The sequence below is a fragment of the Mastigoproctus giganteus genome, chromosome 11, assembly GCF_048544385.1.
Source record: "Mastigoproctus giganteus isolate SK-2022 chromosome 11, ASM4854438v1, whole genome shotgun sequence".
Lineage (NCBI taxonomy): Eukaryota > Metazoa > Arthropoda > Arachnida > Uropygi > Thelyphonidae > Mastigoproctus > Mastigoproctus giganteus.
Genome location: NC_143585.1, coordinates 54,685,684 through 54,705,685, shown reverse-complemented (window position 1 = coordinate 54,705,685; position 20,002 = coordinate 54,685,684). Strand labels below are relative to the sequence as shown.

At 37.8% G+C, this 20,002-nt stretch overlaps 1 protein-coding gene across 1 annotated transcript in view; it reads left to right on the top strand.

The window, feature by feature from the left end:
- Window positions 1-20,002, top strand: part of rg (A kinase anchor protein rugose) — a 1,582,765-nt gene that overhangs the window by 422,402 nt on the left and 1,140,361 nt on the right. The window contains exon 23 of the mRNA XM_090384432.1: window positions 2,197-2,305. Coding sequence (XP_090240558.1) covers window positions 2,197-2,305 — 109 coding nt within the window. The remainder of the gene's footprint in view (window positions 1-2,196; window positions 2,306-20,002) is intronic.

Below are 20,002 nucleotides of genomic sequence, written 5' to 3'. Positions count from 1 at the left end.
AACTTTCATCTTTCTCGTTTATTCATTCAACTGCCGTTTTCTGGAACAACCTTCCTTCAGACGTATTTCCTGAAAATTACAGTCTTCAGAAGTTCAAGTCCAATGTGAACAAATATCTTCTTTCGTCTTCTCAACCTCCAACCCAAGCATGGTACTAAGTACTATAGGTTCTAATACCTCTCGTGTTTGGGGTTTACATAAAAAAAAAAAAAAAAAAAACATGGAGATAACCTGCCAAGTGGGCAATGCTGAAAGTGAAGCTTGAAGATGAAACTGAAGTCTAAATGCCTGCAGATTGGGTCAAGCCCCCAACTGGTTTCACAGTGTGAACTCAGTGATCTGGTAAGAGCTTTAAATTTACCAAGGGAATCTGCAGAACTTCTTCTCTTTGTTGTTTGGGAGCATTAGCAACTAAGGCCATATTACTCTGGGGATATGTGGTGGTCATTCCCTGACCTTTCTGCATCCTCCATATTTGGTGGTCATGGGCGCAGAACTCCTTGGTTCTAGACTTAAGTCAATTTTTCTAGCACATGGAATGTTTTTCTCATGGTACAGACACAGAAAATGAGAACTAGTCCCCTACTTTTCTGAGAACTATTCTGTCATTTTTTTGCAATAATATAAATGACTTAAAGTACAATTTAGCAATTAGTTACACTCCTGCATAGTGGAGACTTTTTACTGACTCTTCAAAGAGGAGTATCAAAAGTGCCTCACAGTGGAAATAAATATGGGTCAATTCCAGTTGCTCACTCTGTGCATTTGAAAGAAACATACCAGAACTTATTATGAGAACATATGAGAAGTTCACAAATATTAAGTATGAAGAACATGGTTGGTCTGTGCTGACTTTAAAGTGATAGTCATGTTACTTGGACAGCAATCTGGCTACACAACAATGCCTTGCTTTTTGTGAGAGGGGGGGTCATTCAGACAAGGATGTCAATGTCTGGGGAAAGAGGGGGCATTTTGTTGCCTGTAACTATGTTACAGGCAACAAAAAGTTTCCTGTAACTATGTCCTAAAACTGTCCTCTTTCCATTTTTGCACATCAAATCAGGTTTGATGAAACAATTTGTGGCAGCTTTACCTTAGAAAAGTCCCTGCTTCAACTTTCTTTGAACTGAATTCCCATCAATCTTCCCATCAATCAACCCAAGAAAAGCTAAAACAAGATTTTTTGTTGGACCCCAAATTTGCAAACTGATGATAGACTGAGATTTTGAGAGAACTATGAATAAATGAGAAAAAGCATGAATTAACTTCAGATCTGTTGTCAAGAACTTCTTAGGGAACAACAAGGATCCAGACTATAGGAAAATATGTTAGCGAACTTCAATAAGCTGCTTTGCAACATGTCAAGGTACATTTTTTTATGCTCGCACATTGACTACTTCCCAGAAAATCTAGGAGTGTTAGTGAAGAACAGAGTGACAGGTTTCACCAGGACTTTAAAGATATGGGAGGTGGAATTGTCAAAATGATGGCTGATCATTGCTGGATGCTGAAAAGGGACTGTAAAATAGGAAGATCTGCAATGTTGTTAGTTATGTTTGTTTGTTATTTGGTTTTTAGGAGCATTAGCAACTAAGGCCATATTGCTCCGGGATATGCGGTGGTCATTCCCTGACCTTTCCACATCCTCTGTATTTGGTGGTGACGGGCTCGAACCCCGGTCTAATCAAGAAGCGTGTGCTACGCACTGCTGCTCCTTCCCACCTGGCTATGGAGGCGCCTGAGATCTGCAATAAAATCAGAAATGAAAATTTGACTTAATCATAGATCAGTTTTTAAAATGAGAGGTGAGTATTTAGTGTACTTTTTACCACACTTCCATTTTTAATAGCATTTTTGACATATATTTAAGTATAAAAGTATGGTAAAAGTAGCATTCTGTTATAATTTCAGTGCACAAATTCTGCCAAAATTAATAAAAATATGTGAAAAATCAAATTTTCTTTTGTGATTTTTGAAGAAATCTGACATGATGGGAAACAAACGAAAGTAATTTTTGAAATCAGCATTGGAAAACAATTTAGAAATGATTCGTCCTAAAAATAAAAAAATAAAAAAATGTGAATTTTTTTCCAAAATGCAGAGTAGTGTTATTACTCTAATGCTAATCCATAGTTAACATAATTTTGTAAATGATTTTCCAAAAGTGTGTAATGATTTAATTTGCACAAATTTTAGGCGAAAGCATGACGTAATGAGTCCTCACAACTTGTATATGCTACTAACTGAAAGACTTTTACTTCACTCAGACCATGTAACACTTTCTACTTATAATGTCCTGTATGAGGTAAGACTTTGATTAATATAATTTTTTTTAAGATTATTAAGCATATTATAACTTTCAGAAGTAACTAGGAAAGCACAGACCGATATGCCCACTATTATTCAGCATGGAATTTGAAAAAATTCCCAATATATTTTCTGAATATCATATTCAGATATGCTTAATACTGTGTTCATCTTCGGATAAAAGTGCTACTTTTTAAAAATTTAATTTAAAACTTATGAAACTGAAAAGGATTTTTTGAGAAGTTTGGAGGACTATCTTTCCCCTTCATATGTTTTTAGAGCCACCAAGATTTAAACTACATAGCTAATGTAGCAGTCGTAATGCCGACAGCAGAACAAATTTTGCCTTTTTGAATTGTCCTGATATTGCAGTACATTCAAAGAAATGGCCTCACCAAAAGTTAATTGTCCGTTTTAAATAGCTTGGTTCCTCATCAGATAGCAGGTGGCCTCTAATAGCAAGATAAAGCAGTTGTAAAAAAGTTGTTTGATTTAAGCTCTTATGCAGTATATGAAGTTGGAACTTAAAATTTATAACATAACTAATGCTATATGGCCTCAAAGAAATTATATAGTGATGTTTGTTCTGTGTAAGCATTAAGACCATTGCATTAACTAACCAGTTAAAATCCTACTGGTTGCAGAAACACATACAGGGGCAGGACAGTACTTTAAACTTATATAATTTCTCCAAGTTAAATTATAATTTTGAAGGAGTTTACAAATAGTATAATAAAATATGGAATACCCTACTACTGTAAAATAGACTGCTTCTGTTTAGAATTCTAAAGTTTATTTTGTACTTAAATTTCTTGTGCATAATGTTTTACATCACTTGAAAAATGCCTTTATGTTTTAATAGTAAATTGACATATTTGTTTTGGAGAGTGAAGTCAGTAACTAGGTCAGGGTGACCAGCCCATGGATTTTGATATTTGAATTGTAGCTCTCAGAGAAATATGGACAAAAATATTTGTGCTTCAAAGTTGGTAATGCAGTGGATTCCGGTTATTTGGGCCACTGGTTAACTGGGGTAGCCGTTTATTTTGGGCAAATCTTAAAAAAACAGAATCCAATCGAGAAAATAGCCAGGATTTACTTCGCTTAATTGGGACAACATGCTGTTTAATTGGGGCAGGAGACCACAGTACTGGAGATTACCCTACCATTTTCTCCGACCTTACAACGTGGTTTGGTTGGATTTATGGAGGTCACAGCCATAAAACAATAAAAAAAATTAGCAGTCACCTGTTTATTGGGCTTTTCTGTTAGTGCAATCTATCATAAATGAATAGTAAACTCGATCTTATTGAATTTGCAATACTACCGACAGCTGGAATTCTGTGGGTTATTATGGCGAAACGTGCTTACACTTCCATAAAATCTTCAATCATATAAAAAAATTAATTTTCAGAATCTTCTCATCATTCCTATTTTTAAAGCTTCGTAAAATTGTTACTCTGTTCTCACTTGCGCGTATCTTGTTACTTGCAATTTGTGTGTGCCGTGTTCTTTGTCAATGATTCTTTATCATTTTACGGTTTTACATTTTAACTCCCACCCACAAATGTCAGTGAACAGAAATGTCAACTAGTTAGTATGTACATATTACAGTACGTATTAATTATTCCGATTATTACATATATTCTTCCGATTTTCACGTATCATTTAATTTTTTAATTGGTAAGGTAACAAAGGGTAAGTTTGTGCTTAATATATCTTTACTTTTATAGCTGTGGATAATATTCCTCCTATTTTCGCTAATTAGAATCGCTGTTTAATAGAATTAAAATTCAATTCACAAACATGATCACAATGACTGGCACTTACTGCACATCATACAGTGAACAGTACTTTATCGTAATGTGATTTGATTGTACAGTGAACCAATTGTAAAGCAGGGGTCCATTGTATTTTTAACTTTTTTTACGTGGAACTTCGGATAATTGGGGCAGCCGCTTAATCGGGCCAAAATGCACTAGTCCCGATGTGTCCCAATTAACCGGAATCGACTGTACTTTGGTTGACTGGGTTTGGTTGGGAGGGGGGGCACTTACCACTGGAGACTGAATATCTAATGGTCAATAATTTATTGAAAACCAGTTATCGTCTTCAAAGAAATTTGTGCTCTGCTTCTGCCTCTTGTTCAAATATAAAAAATAATTCAAATGTATATATAATAAACTTAAGAGACTTCAATTTTATGGGCATCAGAAATAATGGACATGACTACTTCAATCTGATGGTCATTAGTTAAAGTATTTTAATTAACAATAAAACAAATATAGCTCATGGTTAATGAGGTTGGCTTTGCTTTCATTTATTAATACAGTATCAGATAATCATGTAGAAAGCCAAAATATTTATATGAAACATTTTGTTCACATATATGACCATTGAAATAACTTGCTGAAATGCTGTATTTAAGTTGTTTACATTTCTGGTTGTTTTGAAAAAAACTAAGCAAAGCAAAAATTCATGTGTTGTCTGCTCTCTACAAGATTCATATCATAGAGAGTGCTGGGGGTGCCAGAATTTTATTAATTTTCCATCAGCCTGCTCTGCCTCTTTTATACAAGTAGAGTGTTATCGGAACCTCCAGTAAAGGTATACAAGAGCTTTTCAGTTTCTGACAAAGCTTCAGAGTTTCCACTGCCACTATATGACATAGCAAAATTTTAAGCTCTTCTACTCCACATAACTGGTAAGTGTAGTCAAATGTAGTATTACAACATTTAATGTTTTTTTATTCCGTAGTATGGCATTGTTACAGCACTCTTTCGTAATGTCCTTACAATGTCAGTGGATATATTTCTTTGGAGCTTAATGAACAGTTGGATTTAACAGACAATTCTCACTCTCATATAGTCTGTTAAAAATAATGGGTTTACTGTAGTTCCTTACCTTAGAAAAATACTGAAAATTCCCAGCAAAAATTGTGCAAAATTTTGCTATTGCAATGGGCAAGGTTTCTTCTCCAAACGTCTGTTACTCTTCTTTTTAAGCAACCCTTTGAGTTTAAGCAGCCCTTAATGAGAATTGTATATGAAAATGACTACAAAAAAACACTTTTTTTTTAAAAATTACGTTCCTTGTCATTTTATGACTTTTTTTTTGACATTTTATGACAATATTTTCATAATATAGTGTATTATTAATGAATATGCTAAATATAGTTAAAATGAAGCTATTAATTGCCTTTTTGCAGTGAATTGATCTGAAAAGTAACTTTTTTTTATATTTGAATATATTAGTTTTTAAAATAAAGTTTTGAACAGTTTTTAAAATAAAGTTTTGAACAATAAATACAATTATTGTGAGTTTATCAAGTTTGAATTAATAATCTATACAATTCATTTTCAGCCTCTAGTGTAGGTAGGTAGGTAGGCTGAAAATGAACTTGGAGATTTGGATGCAAGCCAATTGCAATATGCAACATTCTTATCATGAACAACCTTTGCATATTAATTGAAAAAACAAGGTTTAGATAAAGGATGAGATTTTAAGGTGGAATAAAGGATTTTCTCCCTACAAGAATAATTTCACTGTTACACCATGAGAAAATACTTGGATCAGAAGATTTAATTTCTTTAAATAAAATTGAATAAAAAGATCTGTGTGTAATGGCCCCAGGTGACAAGCAGTTTGCGACTAATGGATCTCTCTGTGTTTGAATTGTGATTTTCTAGGCTGATTAATTAATAGTTCTTTTACTCCTTAAAATTATCTGAAGAGAGCAAGGAAGGATAGATACTTTTTTTTTTTTTTTTTTTCATAATTCAATTACTAAGTCATGCTAATTATTACTTGGTCACACCAGGAGAACTTAGTCACTCCTGCCTCCTCTCCAGGTGTACAGGAGAACACTTGGTGGACTGCAGAATGCCCCCCATGGCAGGGCTAGAAGCTTGGGTTGAAGAGCCAGGGCTCTTTTAAAACAGGTTTACATTTTTAATCCCAGGGTTAAAAGGAGCACATTGGATCTCCAAACCTTTTCACCCACATGTTAGTTACTTTTGCTTATTTTATTTATTTATTTTTTTTATAGTTCAATTACTAAGCCATGCTAATTGTCTCTTGGTCACACCAAGTAATACTCGTGCCTCCCCTCCAGATGTGGTGCCTCCGTAGCCAGGTGGGAAGGAGCAGCAGTGCTTAGCACACGCTTCTTGATTAGACCAGGGTTCGAGCCCGTCACCACCAAATACGGAGGATGCAGAAAGGTCAGGGAATGACCATCACATATTCCCGGAGCAATATGGCCTTAGTTGTCAATGCTCCTAAAAACCAAATAACAACAATAACAATCCCCTCCAGATGTACAGAACAACACTTAGAATGAAGAGTGACCCCATCGTAGGGTTAGAAACTTGGGCTAAAGAGCTAGGGCTCTTCTAAAGAGGCGTCTGTGTTTCTCCTTTTAGTCCCAGGGTTAAAAGAAGCACTATGGATCTTCAGACCTTTCTGCTCACATGCATCTAACTATTCTGATGCTGAAAACTACCATGACACTTCAAAGCCTAAAAGACTGAGAAATGTGCAAGCAAGACTGTGCACCAGTTCTTATAATTTTACCCCCCCCTCAAAAATACATAAATATCTGGAATCTATTGCTGGGTCTTTGAAGTTGGGTCAAACACATCCTGATTATGTGTAAAGGATTATGTGTTATCAGTGAATGGAACTTGCTTAATGTCTCTGAAGAACTAACCCAGGCACCTAGATGCAATAATAATAAAAGAATGAAGAATGATGATTAAAAAAAAAAAAAAAAAGCAGCCGCATCCCAACTTCATCTGTTATTTTGACTTTCAGCATGCTAGTCCTCCAGTTTACAGTTGAAGCTGGTTATTTCAAATGTAAAATTTGGCCCTAAATTCTGAATCCCATTTACTGTTTTAAGTGTCAAACATATGGCCACATCCAGACAATATATCAGAGACTCTGTATACCCCTTTGTGGCTCTAGGGAACATGTTGGAGCTGATTGTATAGCGTAAACTCCCATCTCTTCTAATTATTATTATTATTAGTTACAATTGATGCAAGAAAGAAAGCTTATATAGCATAAACCAAAAGGGGAGTGAGGGAAGGGAGTCAACACTTCTGGTTCACCTCTCCTTACATCTAGTAGTTTGCCTAGTTCTTCTTCGAATTCATTCAAACCACCCAATTTATTCTAACAATCACCCACCACCTGACTGAAAGCAAATTTCCCCACATCCAACATGCAACTATCATTTTTCAAATTGAATTTATACCCCGTTGTGTAGTTTGAGCAAGAGGAAGAATTCCATCAGCATTGAGTTACTCAGTCCATTCAAGGCCTTAAACACATTAATCAGATCACTTTGCAGGTGTCTAGTCTCCACATGCTGCTGCAGTTTGCAAAACTGAAGACTTCCTTGGTAAGAGTGCACTTTTACTCCATTCACCAATCTTGTTACTCTTCTTTGTACTGTTCCAAAAGATTCACATCCTTTCTAAAATAAGGCTTCCAGACCTGTATATGGTATTAAAGATGTGGCCTTACTATTGCCTTATTCAGAGGGAGGGATAATCATGTCCTTACCTCTGCTCTTTATATCAGTGATAAAAACGGCATGGGCTGTAGTGGTAGCTTGTCTCCACTGCTCGAAACACTTATCTGATTGTACAATTACCCACAAATCTTGTTCATTCTCCATTGCCCTGAGTGTGATACTACACAGCTGGTAAGTTAATCTGGGATTGCTGTTCCCCATATGAAATACCATACATTTGTCAATATTAAACTCTAATTATTACTCTCAGCCCACTTGTCTATTTTGTCTAGACTTTGTTGCATTTGCTGTGAATGACCACCTTGCCAACTTAGACATTAAACCTAGTATACCTTCATCAGTATCATTAATAAATATAGAAAACAATGGCCCCACGACAGAACCCCGAGGGACTCTGCTAATGAAATTAGTTCAAGAAGAGCAGGGCCCGTTGATAACAGTCTGTCTTCTTTTGCTCAACTATCCATATTAGTTCAATAAGAGCAGTGCCCATTGATAACCAGTCTCTGTCTTCTCCTGCTCAACCATCCATTTATCTAATAGCAGCAACTTTCACAAAATGCCATACTGCTCCAATTCGTACAGAAACTTTTATGAGCAAGTATCAAAAGGTTTCCTCAAAATCAAGTGTATGATCACAAAATTAATTTTTGAATCCAGTTTCTTTGTTACTGTGTCACAGTAACCAATCAGATTGGTTAGATAAGACCAGCCCTTAACAAATCCATGTTGTGACTGCAGTATAACTGTATTCTTGTCTAGATGTTCCTGCATTACTTCTTTAACCAGTGATTCCATTATTTTTTCTGGTACAGCATTTAGGTTAATCTGTTTGTAATCATTCACCTCCCTTTGATCCCCTGTTGTGAATTTTGGATATATATGGGATATCTCCAGTCAATAGGGACCTCTTCTGAGTTTGCATTAGCAGAGGCATATGATGCAAGAAAGCAAGCTTTGGTTCAGTAAGGTATAAAGCAGGGGTGGGCAACACTCGGCCCGCGGGCCACATCCGGCCCGCGACGATGTTGAATCCGGCCCCATCGGTAAATGCATAAATATAGAAAATCCATACCTGACTACACTCGCCGTAAACGTTCGGCTTAATTCGGTTCAATCGGGAATCGCGGCCAGTACAACAGTAACCAAGTGATTCTACGCAGCGTCAAAGAGTTATTTCCTAATTATTATTGTAGCATCAATCGAATGAAGTTCCTTTGGGTTTGACTTCTTATTGAAAAAAATAATATTGGTGCGAGATATTTTATGTTTTATGCCTTTTCTAATTATTACAATTTTTAATTTAATATAATTTATAGCTCATAAAATGAGCCAATTAAAAAAAAAAGAAAAATTGATGCCGAATGCCGCATTTTCAATGATAATTGGACATTCAGATATTTTTTTTAAAAATACATTAATAATTTGGTAATTCAAGTAATATAACATTTTTTAGGTTCTGATTTTTTTTATTAAATCGTTCAATCTATTCCGGCCTGCATCATGATGCGAAAATTTCATTCGGCCCACATCGTGATACGAAAATTTCATTCGGCCCGCTGACGAAAAAAGTTGCCCACCCCTGGTATAAAGGGTAAGTTGCTACAATAGATAAAAGGGTGGCTGAGTGGGAGAAGACAGAGTGGTAATCAATGGACACTGCTCTTCGTGGACTAATGTTATTAGTGGAGTCCCCCAGGGTTTGGCATTGGGCCTACTGTTGTTTTGTATATTTATCAGTGATATTGATGAAGGTATATCAGGCTTAACGTTTGATGTACCTTAATGCAGTTTGCAGATAATACAAAGGTTGGCAGGGTTGTTAATGACAGTGTGCTACCAACAGGATCTAAAAAATTTGGGCAGATTGGCTGAGAAGTGGCAACTGAAGTTTAATGTTGACAAATGCAAAGTACTGCATATGGGTAGAAGTAACCCTAGAGGAATCTACCAACTGTGTGGTACTACACTTTGGGTGGTAGAAAATGAAAAAGACCTGGGAGTAATTGTGCGGTCAGATATGAAGTTTTCTCAGCAATGCAGACAGGCTGCCAGGGCAGGTCATGAGGTATTATCAATGATATACAAGAACTTTGCTAGTAGGGGAAAAGGAGGTGATTGTCCCTCTGTATAAGGCAAGGGTCAGTTCATGCCTTTAGTACTGTGTACAGGTCTGGAGGCCTCATTTTAGGAAGAAGAAGAGTTCTTTGAGCATGTACAGAGAAGGGCGGCAAGATTGGTGAGGGGAACGAGAGATCCCTTAACAAGAAAGGTTTAAGTTCTGCAAATTGCAGCAGCTGGAGACTAGGTACCTACAAGATGATCTGATTGAGGTGTATAAGGCCTTGAATGGGTTGAACGTGCTGAATTCTGATGGGATTCTTCTGCTTGCTCATATTATGAACCTGAGATGGCATAAATTCAAATTGAGGAAAGACAGTTGAAGAATAAATGTGTGGAAATTTGCTTTTAGCCAGCGGGTGGTTAATTGCTGGAACAGACTTCCATCTGTTGTTGTAGAATTTGATAGCTTAAATAAATAATGATTTAAGGCTTCCACGAAAGATAGAAGTTTGTTCCAGCAATCAACTACCACTAGCTAAAGGCAAATCTCCATGCATCTATTCTGCAACTGCCTTACTGACATTTGATATTTATGCCCCTCAGGTTTGTAATCTCAGCAAGAGGAAGAATCCCAGCAGTATTGAGCAGGCTCAACCCATTCAGGGCCTTATACACCTCAGTTAGATCACCTCGCAGGTGCCTAGTCTCCAGCCTCTGCAATTTGCAGAACTTAAGCCTCTCTTGGTAAGAGGATCCCTTCATTCCCCTCACCAATCTTGTTGCTCTTCTCTGTACATGCTCAAGCAAATCTATATCCTTCCTAAAACTGAGGCCTCCGAACCTGTACACAGTACTCAAGGTGTGGCCTGACCGTTGCCTTATACAGAGGGACAATCACCTCCTTTTCCCTGCTAGCAAAATTCCTATATATCATTGACAAAACCCCGTGACCTGCCCTGGCAGCCTGTCTGCATTGCTGAGAAAACTTCATATCTGACTGCACAATTACTCCCAGGTCTTTTTCATTTTCTACCACCTTAAGTTTAGTACCATACAGTTGGTACGTTTCTCTGGGGTTACTTCTGCCTATATGCAGTAATTTGCATTTGACAAGGTTAAACTTCAGTTGCCACTTCTCAGCCCATCTGCCCAAATTTCCTAGATCCTGTTGCAGAATCACAATGCCCTTACTGTCATTAACAACCTTGCCAACCTTTGTATCATCTGCAAACTTAAACACTAAGCCTGATATACCTTCATCAATATCATTGATAAATATACATAACAACAGTGGGACTCCACTAATAACATTAGTCCACGAAGAGCAGCACCCATTGATTACCACCCTTTGTCTTCTCCCACTCAACCATCCTTTTATCCATTGTAGCCACTTAGACTTAATACCATTCTGCTCCAATTTGTACAGTAGTCTTCCATGTGCAACAGTGTCAAAAGCTTTTCTGAAATCCAAGTATATGATATCAAAATTATTTTTTGCATCCAGTTCCTTTGTAACCAAATCAAAATAACCAATTAAATTTGTCAGACAAGACTGTCCCTTAACAACACCATGCTGTGTCTGAATTATTGCTGCGGTCTTTGGGATAATGGGATAATCACCTCCTTATCCCTTCTAGAAAAATTCCTGTATATCATTGACAAGACACCATGAGCTACTCTTGCAGACTGTCTGCACCATTCAGAAACTTCATATCTGCCTGCACAATTTCCCCAGGAAATTGTGTGGTACTATGCTGTCAATGTCAGTGTAGTACCACACAGTTGATACGTTACTTTGGGATTACTGCTTTCCATATGCAGTACTTTACATTTGTTAACGTTAAACTTCAGTTACCACCTCTCAGCCCATCTGCTCAACTTTTCTAGATCCTGTTGCAGCAGTGTACTGTCATTAGTATCATTAAAAATCCTGCTGACCTTTCTATCATCTGCAAACTTGGACATTAAGCCTAATATACCATCATCACTATCATTAATAAATACAGAAAACAACAATGGACCCAACACTGAACATTTGGGGAACCCAATAATAATATTAGTTCACGAAGAGCAGTGTCTATTGATTACCACTCTCTGTTTTGCCTAAAATGCCACACTGCTCCAGTTTGTGCAACAGTATCAAAAACCTTTCTAAGATCCAAATATATGATATAAAAATTATTTTTTTCAATGAGTTCCTTTGTGACCAAATCATAGTATCCAATAAAATTGGTCATACAAGACTTCCACTTAACAAACTCATGCTGTGTCCGGGCTATAACTGAAGTCTTGTTTAGATGATCCTGCAGTGCTACTTTAATGCAAAGTACTTCTACCCATATGCAGTAATTTCAATTTGTCAATTCAGTTGCCACTTCTCAGCCCATCTGTTCATCTTTTCTAGATCATATTGCTGTAGCATACTTTTATTACCAAACATCCCAACCTTTGTATCATCTGCAATCGTCGACATTAAACCTGTTATACCTTCATCATTATCATTGATAAGTATACAAAACAGCAGTTGGCTGAACAGTGAACACTGGGGGGGGGGGGTTCTACTAATAACTTTAGGCCATGAAGAGCAGTGTCCATTACCACTCTCTGTCTTCTCCCACTCAACCATCCTTTTAACCATTGTAGCAACTTGCCCTTAACGTCATACTGCTCCAATTTGTGCTGTAGTCTTCCATGTGCAACAGTATCAAAAGCTGTCCTGAAATCCAAATATATGATATCAAAATTATTTTTTTTGAATTCAGTTCTTTTGTGACCATGTCATAGTATCCAATGAAATTGGTCAGACAAGACTTTCCCTTAGCAAAGCCATGCTGTGCATGAATTATTACTGCAGTCTTGTCTAGATCATCTTACAATGCTTCTTTAAACATTGACTCCATTATTTTCCCCAGAACAGAAGTTAAACTGACAGTTCTGTAATTTGTTGATACATTTGCACATTAGCATTAGCAAGGGCACATAATGCAAGAAAGCAAGCTTATATAGCATCAGCCAAAAAAAAAACAAAAAAAAAAACACCCCATCTCATTATACTCATCCACCCACTCCAAATGTTTGTCTAGTTCTGCCTTGAATCTGTTTAAGCTATGAACGTCTACAACGACAGATGGAAGTTTGTTCCAGCAATCAACCACCCTGGCTAAAGGCAAACTTCCACACATCTATCCTATAACTGTCTTTCCTCAATTTGAATTTATGCCCTCTCAGATGATTATTCTGAGCAAGAGGAAGAATCCCTTCACCATTGAGCATGCTCAAACCATTTAAAGCTTTATACACCTCAATCAGATCACCTTGCAGGTGCATAGTCTCCAGACACTGTAATTTGCAAAATGTAAGTCTTTATTCATAAGAGCAACCCTTTGTTCCATTCACTAATCTTGTTGCCCTTCTCTGTACTCTTTCCAACAGTTCCACATCCTTCTTAAAATGAAGTCTCCACACCTGTATACAGTACTCAAGGTGTGGCCTGACCATTGCCTTATACAAGGGGATAATCACCTCCTTAACCCTGCTAGAAAAATTCCTGCATATCATTGACAAGACACCATGAGCTACTCTTGCAGACCGTCTGCACTGTTCAGAAAATTTTATACCTGCCTGCACAATTACCCCCAGGTCCTTTTCATTCTCTACCACTGTCAGTGAAGTACCCCAGAGTTGATACATTACTCTGCGGTTACTGCTTCCCATATGTAGTACTTTACATTTGTCAATGTTAAACTTCATTTGCCACCTCTCAGCCCATCTGCTCAACTTTTCTATATCCTGTTGCAGTAGCATACTGTCATTAGTGTCATTAACAACCCTGCCAACCTTTGTATCGTCTGCAAACTTGGACATTAAGCATGATATACCATCATCAATATCATCTATAAATACAGAAAACAACAATGGGCGGAACACTGAACCCTGAGGGACTCCACTAATAATATTATTCTACAAAGAGCAGTGTCCATTGATTACCACCCTCTGTCTTCTCCCACTCAACTATCCTCCAATGCCGCACTGCTCCAATTTGTGCAGCAATCTTCTATGTGCAAGAGTAGCAAAGCCTTTCTAAGATGCAAATATATGATATCAAAATTATTCTTTGTATCCAGTTCCTTTGTGACTACATTATAGTATCCAATCAGATTGGTCAGACAAGACTTCCCCTTAACAAACCTATGCTGCGTCCGAGCTATAACTGAAGTCTTGTCTAAATGAACTATGCTATAACTGAAGTCTTGTCTAAATGAACCTACAATGCTTCTTTAATCAGTGCCTCCATTAATTTCCCTAGAACAGAAGTTAAACTAACAGGTCTGTAATTACTTGTGTCTCACTTTGATCCTCCTTTGTGGGTTGGTGTCACATTTGCACATCTCCTGTCCATGGGTACCTCCCCTGAGTCTTTCCATGAGACATTAGCATTTTTTAGCATTAGCATTAGTAGAGGCATTTGATGCAAGAAAGCAAGCTTATGCAGCATCAGCCAAAAAAAAAAAAAAAAATAAAGTAAAATAAATAAATAAAAAATAACCACTTCCACTTCACCTCTCTGTTCGTTCGAAATACCTGTCCAGCTGAGCCTTAAACTTATTTAGGCTATCAACTTCCACGACAAGGGATGGAAGTCTGTTCCACCTACCAACCACCCGCTGGCTAAAGGCAAATTTCCGCACATCTATCCTACATCTGTCTTTCCTCAATTTGAACTTATGCCCTCTCAGGTGATTATTCTGAGCAAGAGGAAGAATCCCATCAGCATTGAGCATGATCAAACCATTCAAGGCTTTGTACACCTCTATCAGATCACCTCTCTGGTGCCTAGTCTCCAGACACTGTAATTCGCAAAACTTAAGCCTCACAGGTCTATAATTACTTGTGTCAGCCTTTGATCCTCCCTTGGGAATTGGGGTCACATTTGCACATCTCCAGTTCATGGGTACCTCCCCTGAGTCCAAGGAAGCTCTCATAATTATGGCTAAGGGTTTGCTTACTTCCTTTGCTGCCTCCTTTAATATAACTGGATAGATTCCATCCACCCCAGGTGGCTTTCTTATGTTTATCTTCAGCAATTTCTCCTCCACTTTACTCTGTTTTTACAAGATTATCTAGCTTACTACCAGAGTTTAATACACCTCTGACATTCTCCTACCCAAATAACTCCTCATGTGTGAATGTAGATGCAAAATATTCATTTAGTTTGTTAGCTATCTGAGCAGGATCATAAACAGTTGAATCATCGATATCAAGTGGATCAATCTGATTCATCCCCTTCCTTCTAGAGTTTACATAAGTAAAGAACTCTTTGCTGTTTTTCTTTGCATCCTTTTCCAGAGATTTCTCGTAATCTGCCCTTGCCTGCTTAACATCCTTTGTGGCTTGGTTACAGGCTTGGTTATAGAAAGGGTGCAAGAATATTTGCTGATGCTATCGAGGCAGTGTTAGGTGGGTCGGAAAACTGCTAGCTTGGGGGGGAGACAAAGACGAATAGATTAACAGTAGCCACTGGCAGAGGTGAAAGAGATTCTTGCACTGCTTCTATTGGAATGAGCAGAAGCCTGAAAAACAAGATGCAGGATATTTCAGAGACTGCCGGGAGTCATTGCGGTACAAGTAAAAACATGGGTTGTGTTAGGGTAGCTAAGAATAGAAATAGGTGCATGTATACTTGCGTGTACACCAATGCTAGGAGTTTAGTAAATAAATTTGATGAATTTGAGGTATTGCTCAAAACATCAAAGGCAGATATTGTTGGGATATCAGAGACGTGGTGTCACACAGATATAAGGAATGCAGAACTGGAATTTGGGGAGTACAACGTCTACAGAAAGGATAGACTGGATAGGAAGTGAGGAGGGGTTATGCTATTAGTTAAGAAATACATAAAATCCAAGGAAGTGAAGCCAGTGGACATCGCTGGACAGTGCAGTGTCGAGTCAGTTTGGTGTGACATAAGCATTGGGAGATCAAAATTGAGAGTAGGAGTGTGCTATAGGCCTAATGACACTGATGAGTATAATAAGATACTGTACAGGGAAATAGAGTGGGCCAGTAAATCAGAGAGTCTTATAATGGGAGATTTTAATTTCCCAGATATTGACTGGAATTTGGGGGCTGGTCACTCACACACTAGCAAGGCTTTGTGGATTTATTGGATGATTGTTTTCTACATCAGCATGTTCAGGAGGCAACTAGAGGGAGGAATACTCTTGATTTGATTATCAGCAGTGATTCTTCATGCATTAAGAATCTGCAGATAAATGAACCACTAGGTGGCAGTGATCACAGTGTGCTGAAGTGGGATTTACTCAAAGAGGTAACTACCATTAGGCGTAAAGGTAAGGGTTATTGCTTTCGTAAAGGCGACTACGATGGACTGAGACAGTATTTAAATTCTATACAGTGGGACCAACAGATGATGTTACCAACAGCAAATGCAAAATGGGAAGCATTCAAAGAACTTATCTTGGAAGCTACTAGGCTTTACATACCAACTAAGAAATATTGTTCAAGGTTTAGGCCTAAATGGATGTCAGATGAACTGATGAGGCATATGGCAGAGAAGAAGCATGCATGGGATACATACAAATTAACACATGACACAGAAGCCTATGATAGATACAAGTTGATCTGTAACCAAGTTACAAAGGAGGTTAGCCAGGCGAAGGCAGATTACGAGAAATCTTTGGCATTCTTTACTTATGTAAACTTTAGAAGGAAGGGGATGAATCAGATTGGTCCACTTGATATCGATGGGTCAACTGTTGATGATCCTGCTCAGGTAGCTAATAAACTAAATGAATATTTTGCATCGACATTCACACATGAGGAGTTATTTAGCGAGGGGAAAGCCAGAAGTGTATTCAACTCTAGCAGTAAACTAGAGAATCTTGTAATAACTGAGAGTAAAGTGGAGGAGAAATTGTTGAAGATAAACACAAGAAAGGCACCCGGGGTGGATGGGATCTATCCAGTTATATTAAAGGAGGCAGCAAAGGAAGTAAGCAAACCCTTAGCCATAATTATGAGAGCTTCCTTGGACTCAGGGGAGGTACCCATAGACTGGAGATGTGCAAATGTCACCCCAATTCACAAAGGAGAATCAAAGGCTGACACAAGTAATTATAGACCTGTGAGTTTAACTTCTGTTCCAGGAAAATTAATGGAGGCACTAGTTAAAGAAGCACTGCAGGATCATTTAGACAAGACTTCAGCTATAGCTCGGACACAGCATGGTTTTGTTAAGGGGAAGTCTTGCTTGACCAATTTGATTGGATACTATGATGCAGTCACAAAGGAACTGGATGTATAGAATAACTTTGATATTATATACTTGGATCTTAGAAAGGCTTTTGATACTGTTGCACATGGAAGACTGCTGCACAAATTGGAGCAGTGTGGCATTGGAGGCAAATTGCTGCTGTGGATAAAGGGGTGGCTGAGGGGGAGAAGACAGAGAGTGGTAATCAATGGACATTGCTCATCGTGGACTAATGTTATTAGTGGAGTCCCTCAGGGCTTAGTGTTGGGTCCATTATTGTTTTCTGTATTCATAAATGATATTGATGAGGGTATATCAAGCTTAATGTCGAAGTTTGCAGACGATACAAAGGTAGGTAGGGTTGTCAAGGACACTACTGACACTATGCTGCTGCAACAGGATCTGGAAAAGTTGAGTAGATGGGCTGAGAGGTGGCAAATGAAGTTTAACATTGACAAATGTAAAGTACTACGCATGGGAAACAGCAACCCCAGAGCAACGTATCAACTCTGTGGTACTACACTGACAGTGGTAGAGAATGAAAGGGACCTGGGGTTGGTTGTGCAGGCAGATATGAAGTTCTCTGAGCAGTGCAGACGGGTTGTAAGAGTAGCTCATGGTGTATTGTCAATGATATATAGGAATTTTTCTAGCAGGGATAAGGAGGTGATTATTCCCTTGTATAAGGCAATGGTCAGGCCACACCTAGAGTTCTGTATACAGGTCTGGAGGCCTCATTTCAAGAAGGATGTAGAGCTGCTGGAACCAGTACAGAGAAGGGCAACAAGATTAGTGAATGGAACAAAGGGGTTCTCTTACGAAGAAAGGCTTAAGTTTTGCAAATTACAGTGTCTGGAGACCAGGCACCAGCGAGGTGATCTGATAGAGGTGTATAAAGCCTTGAATGGTTTGAGCATGCTCAATGCTGATGGGATTCTTCCTCTCGCTCAGAATAATCACCTGAGAGGGCATAAATTCAAATTGAGGAAAGACAGATGTAGGATAGACGTGCGGAAATTTGCCTTTAGCCAGCGGGTGGTTGGTTGGTGGAACAGACTTCCATCCCTTGTCGTGGAAGTTGATAGCCTAAATAAGTTTAAGGCTCAGCTGGACAGGGGTGAAGTGGAAGTGGTTTTTTTTTTTTTTTTGGCTGATGCTGTATAAGCTTGCTTTCTTGCATCAAATGCCTCTGCTAATGCTAGCTTATCTATCATAGGCTTCTGTGTCACCTGTTATTTTATATGTATACCATGCATTTTTCTTCTCTTCACATATCTAATTAGTTCATCTGATATCCATTTAGGCCTAAATCTTGAACAGTATTTCTTAGTTGGTATGAAAAGCCTAATAACTTCCAAGATTAATTCTTTGAATGCTTCCCATTTTGAATTTGCTGTTGGTAACATCATCAATTTGTTCCACCATATAGAATTTAAATACTGTCTGAGACCACTGTAGTCACCTTTATGAAGGTGACTACGGTGGTCTGAGACAGTATTTAAAGGGGGGAGAAGGTGCTGATCATGAACTTCCTCCTGTTGTGTCCTTGCAGGATTATAGTCATGTGCAGTTTGAATCCTCACTCACTACTTTTTCTTTACATTGCTCTGTACTTGTTAATTAAATCCTCAGATCTTCTATTCTTAATATCATTAGTTGTAAATATCATTTATTGTAAAGGAAACCATTCTACTTTATGAAATCATGCAAGTTTTGAAAAACTGTCGGGAAAAAAATTAGAAATATAAAATTAAACATAAGGCCATGTTCTCTGAGGCATGAAAACTGTTTTGTTTAAGTATGCTCTGTCTGCCCTTGAAAGGACAACATGAAATAAGACAGAAATCCACTTCCTAAATGAAACAGCTGTCTACCACAACAAAACATAAGTCATGTATAAATTTACACAGTGGAGTTTTAGAAACCTTCATATTAATTCTGATGAAAGATTTGATTGTTCTCATTAATCCATTGGGTGTATGCCTACAGGAAACTTTTATCATTGCAAGTTTCTTTCATGTTTCCATATCACATATTGTATAGACAAGATAGAGATACAGTCCCTTGCACACTGAGGAGTGGAAGTACTCATTAAATCAGTTGTACACTCCAGACACATTACATTTCAAACCTCTTTAAAACCATTGACACTTGCAGCAATTTATATTCCATTGTAATCTTATCCTACAACTTCCTAAAACAGAACTTAGCAATCTTATCCCTACAACTCCCACCTATTGTTTGCATATTTGACGATTTCAACACAAAGGAACTGGATGTAGGGAATAAATTTGTTCCATTCACTAATAATTCTCCAACCAACTGCGAGTATCTCAACATTGATATGAGTGGACAGCTAATTGAGGCATTCTTTGATGGTCACCACTTGATCCTGTTAAATATAAACTCTCCAGCCTATATTCCACCTCTGCATTAGACTTGATCATGTGCTCACCATCTCAATTTCGAGACTTAAGAGTTGTTGGTGTGGAGTGATCTATTCCACAGTAATCCCCTCACTATCATCTGTTCAATTCAGACACAATCAACCAAAGGCCACATATCTAATTTGACTTATTATTATTATCGTATTAGAGAAGTTTTAGGGGCTGCATCTGAGGATGGGATGGGAACAGTATTTCATTTTAGGGCAGATTTGATTTTCATCAAGTGAGTAATTGTTTAGAAGAAAAGTAATGCTCAGAGCAAAAAAGAAAATTGAGTTTTTTGGATGTAGAGAAAACAATATTTGGGATGTTCTTATGCCAAAGAGAAATTTAAAAAGTCAGTGTAATCGCTATTAGAGAAGTGTGACT